The sequence below is a fragment of the Alligator sinensis genome, unplaced genomic scaffold (genome assembly GCF_000455745.1).
Source record: "Alligator sinensis unplaced genomic scaffold, ASM45574v1 scaffold1295_1, whole genome shotgun sequence".
Lineage (NCBI taxonomy): Eukaryota > Metazoa > Chordata > Crocodylia > Alligatoridae > Alligator > Alligator sinensis.
In genome coordinates, this window is record NW_005841880.1 from 606,379 (window position 1) to 610,220 (window position 3,842).

Consider the following 3,842-nt stretch of genomic DNA (forward strand, 5'->3'; position numbering starts at 1 on the left):
GGGAGGTAAAGGGGGGGATGGGAAGTAGTGGGGGGGGCAAAAGTGGGGTGGGAAGCAGTGCGGGGGCAAAAGGGGGTGGGAGATTCGCTGGTGACTTTCCCCCGTCGGTGACCCGGTGTGCGCGGCTGTCCCAGGCAGCGTTGTGCACAGCCAGCCCCCCCGCCCCGTCGCCAACCGGCTGCGATGGAACCTGACGGCCGAGCAGATCGAGAGCATGACCGTGGAGCTCGTGGAAAGGACCAAGCAGGTGTACGACCGCGTGGGCGCGCAGGAGCAGGGCGAGGTCTCCTACGAGAACACCCTCAAGGCTCTGGCTGACGTGGAGGTGGAGTATACGGGTACGCGGAGGCACGGGACGCAGTTTAATCTCAGCAGCTCTCGTGAGGAGCTGGATGACGGTTCAGGTCTTTGGTCTGTGGAATCGTCTCTTCCCATCATTAACCGCTGCAGCCTTGCTCTGCATTTCCTCTCGTTAGCCTTTGTATCTGGGGGCTCCAACTAGGGGGAGTGGGTAGGAAACGTGGGAGACTGCCATGAAAAGCTTCCTGGCAGCAAAACCTCTTTGCCTCTGGGATAAAAGGCCCTTTCCACCCCCAGCTCCTACGAGCTGACACCTGACCACATAGCTATCTGAGCCCCTTTTCGATTTTAACCTACATATTTGTTTTTAGGAGCTAGGGCTTACGTGGTGCAGAATAATTGCACCAGGCTTACAAATGCAGCTGATGTCAGCAAAATGCCCGCTCAATCTCGGCATGTCAGGGTGGATAAACCACGCAGACTTTGCCTTCCCCTTGTAGGATCTTAAATGCTGAGCAGTTGTCTAGACAGGTTGGCAAATTGGGCGGGTCGGAACCAGATGAAGTTCAGCATTGAGCAGTGTAAAGTGCTCTCCACATGGGGATGAACAGTCCCCAACTTACAGGCTCGGTGGTGACAAACTGACCAGCACCACGAACGAAAGGGACACGGGGATAATAATAGACCACAGCATGACCGTGAGCTGTAGCCACCAGGGCTAACAGTACCCTGGCATGCAGCAACTGATGCATCTCCAGCAAAACCAAGGAAGTGATTCTCCCGCTCTGCTCGGCATTGGTGAGACCGCAGCTGGAGAACTGTGTCCAGTTCTGGGCACCGCCCTTTAACAAGGATGTGCAAAAGCTTGAGAGAAGCACCCACCCATATGATCAGGGACTTTTGCAGGGCAAGCCATACGAGGAAAGGCTGAGGGACTTGGGTCTCTTCAGCCTAAAAAAGAGCAGACTGAGAGGAGACTTGGTAGCAGCTGACCGCCACATCAGGGGAATACATCAAGGGCTCGACGAACAGCTGCTTAGCAGGGCACCCTTGGGGAAAACCAGGAGCAATGGCCACAAACTCTTGGAAGACCGTTTCAGGCTTAACATTAGGAAAAACTTCTTCACAGTCAGGGTGCCTGGACTGGAATAAACTCCCTCCAGACGTGGTGCAGTCACCTACCCTGGAAATCTTTAAGAGGAAACTGGACGGTCACCTTGCTGGGGTCACCTGCCCCAGTTGTCTTTTCCGCCTAGTGCGGGCGGGCTGGACCTGATGATCTTGCGAGGTCCATTCCAGCCTTAAAATCTATAAATCTATGAATTTCCACAGAGCCAGAAGGTTGTGTGATACATTCCAGACCAGTAAGACGGCTAGAATCCTGCCCCAAGGAACTTGCACCGATCCCAGCGGATCACTGTAGAGACCGGGGATGGAGCAGGCTGTGGGGGAGGGAGGTCCTGTCAGGTCAGAAGTGAGGCAGGTTGGTGGGATCGCTTGCTGTCCGCTACTTGGCTCATTTGTCAGCGTGCGGGGCTGTCGGTTTGCATTGCCTCCACAAAGCATCCCTTGCCTGTGTGGTATCAGGCTGAGGCCAGCTGCCCTGCCACAGCTTCAGCCCCTGGCTCTGTCGTTCCAGTTCACCGAAACATGCTGGACTTCCCCCAGCACGTCTCCCCTTGCAAGGACATCCGTACGGCGAGCACAGAGGCTGACAAGAAGCTTTCGGAGTTCGACGTGGAGATGAGCATGAGGCAGGATGTGTACCAGAGGATCGTCTGGCTCCAGGTTTGTGGCAGGGGGGTGACACATGCCCAGGGCAAGAGGGGCTTAGTGTCTGATTAGGAAGTCTGCAGAGTGCTTCTGGGGGGGCCAGTGAGTCCCTTCTGTGTACCAGGGGACTCTGTTAAGTCCAGTTTAATGCTAAATTGCCCCATCAGGGTAAACAGGATCAAGTTGTTCTTGTGAAGGACAGAGGGTTCAGTTCTAGGCCCTGTTGTCAGCTCTGACTCCGTCTGTGGCTTGAAATGTTAGGTGCTCATGCTCTCTGCCTCAGTTTCCCCATCTGCACAGTAAGGGGAGTGATGCTGACCAGCTTTTGAAAGCTGGGGGTGGGTTTAAATCTGCAAAGTGCCTTGAAGGTCCCCTGATGAAAGCAATGATTGCATCTGAAATGACCTGTCAGTGACTCCGCTCTCAGGTCTCGTCCTTTTAGCAGGAGACATCTGTCTTGTTCAGGGTCAGCAGTCGTTATGACAGTATGTGGGCCTTGCCCAGTCAGTTCCCCGGCTCTGGGCAAGCCAGCATTGGTCCCAGGGCGCTGCTGCCTCCCTTCCTAATGCCCCTGGCTGTTTGTTTTACAGGAGAAAGTGGAAAGTGCATCCCTGAGGCCTGAAGCCCAGAGATACCTGGAGAGGCTGATTAAGTTGGGCAAGAGAAATGGCTTACACCTCCCTGAAGACACGCAGGAGGTGAGATGGCAAGAACCAGAAACTAAGGCTGTCTGGGCCCATCCATGGGGCTAAAGATCAGGGTCTAGCGGTCAGATCAGAGCATAGGCATCCTGTATCCCTGGCTCCGTCACCAGTTCACTGAGTGACCTTGGGGGATTTGCCCCAGGTTTCCCTTCCTGCGCTTCTCCAAGGGTCTGGACAGGTTCTGGGGTGAGAAGTCCTATTCAGCAGCATTGGTAGGAAAGCAGCTCCCAGCTGGGAGTGACAGTAACCTAAGGCTTGCAGGCAGGGGCTGGCGCTGGGAAATGGCGAGCAGGCTTGGCTTGGGTTTCCTGAGCTGGTGAGGGCAGTCCTCTCAGTAGGGGACTGAGCGGCAGCTGGCTGGGCCGAGCAGCAGAGGGCACGAGGTGGGTTAAAAATAGAAATGAAGGAGAAAGAAGAGAAGCTTGAGGCTGGATGTGCCTTGGTCACCTGCAGCTGCTCTAGCCAGCCAACAGCAGGTGTGCTGGGGGTGGTGGACCCGAGCCAGACTGAGGTTGAGGGCTCTGCATACAGCCAGCACTGTGCCATCCTGCTTGGAGAAATACCCGCAGCAAACATGGGGGAGCTGGGGGTGCAAAACTGCCAGCCCGGCTGGAGGTACCGCTCAGCCTCCCCTGCCTGACATGCTCATCTCCGCTTGCTTCTTTTGCAAAGAAAATCAAAGCCATTAAGAAGAAGCTGAGCCTGCTCTGCATCGACTTCAATAAGAACCTCAACGAGGACACCACCTTCCTTCCCTTCTCCAAGGAGGAGCTCGGTGAGGGCCAGGCTCGGTACTTACAGGGACAGGATTGGGGGGGTCGTGCTTCCCCCAGCCTAGGGCTTGCCGTGGCGTGTGCATCACTCAAACGGGGGGTCTGGGCTGCAGCCCCTGCTTGGAGCTTCCTTTCCAGCAGCCACTTCCCACTGCAGTCTGCAGGCAGGATTAACTGGCAGCCCAGCCTTGGCTTGCTTGGTCCAGGAAGATCTGTACAGTGGCTGCCATGTAAGCCCATCCCAGAGGCCTCTTATACCTGCATGCAGTCTTTGAGCAGCTGGTTTGTGCCA

General features: G+C 55.7%; 1 protein-coding gene across 1 annotated transcript in view; it reads left to right on the forward strand.

Annotated features, from left to right (window-relative positions):
* The first annotated feature begins 104 nt into the window (after window positions 1–104).
* The window catches only part of THOP1 (thimet oligopeptidase 1), a 10,821-nt gene continuing 7,083 nt past the window's right edge, over window positions 105–3,842 (forward strand). Inside the window, exons 1-4 of the mRNA XM_025196388.1 lie at window positions 105–338; window positions 1,940–2,088; window positions 2,664–2,771; window positions 3,450–3,552. Of these exons, the coding sequence (XP_025052173.1) occupies window positions 215–338; window positions 1,940–2,088; window positions 2,664–2,771; window positions 3,450–3,552 (484 nt within the window). The 5' untranslated portion in view covers window positions 105–214. The remainder of the gene's footprint in view (window positions 339–1,939; window positions 2,089–2,663; window positions 2,772–3,449; window positions 3,553–3,842) is intronic.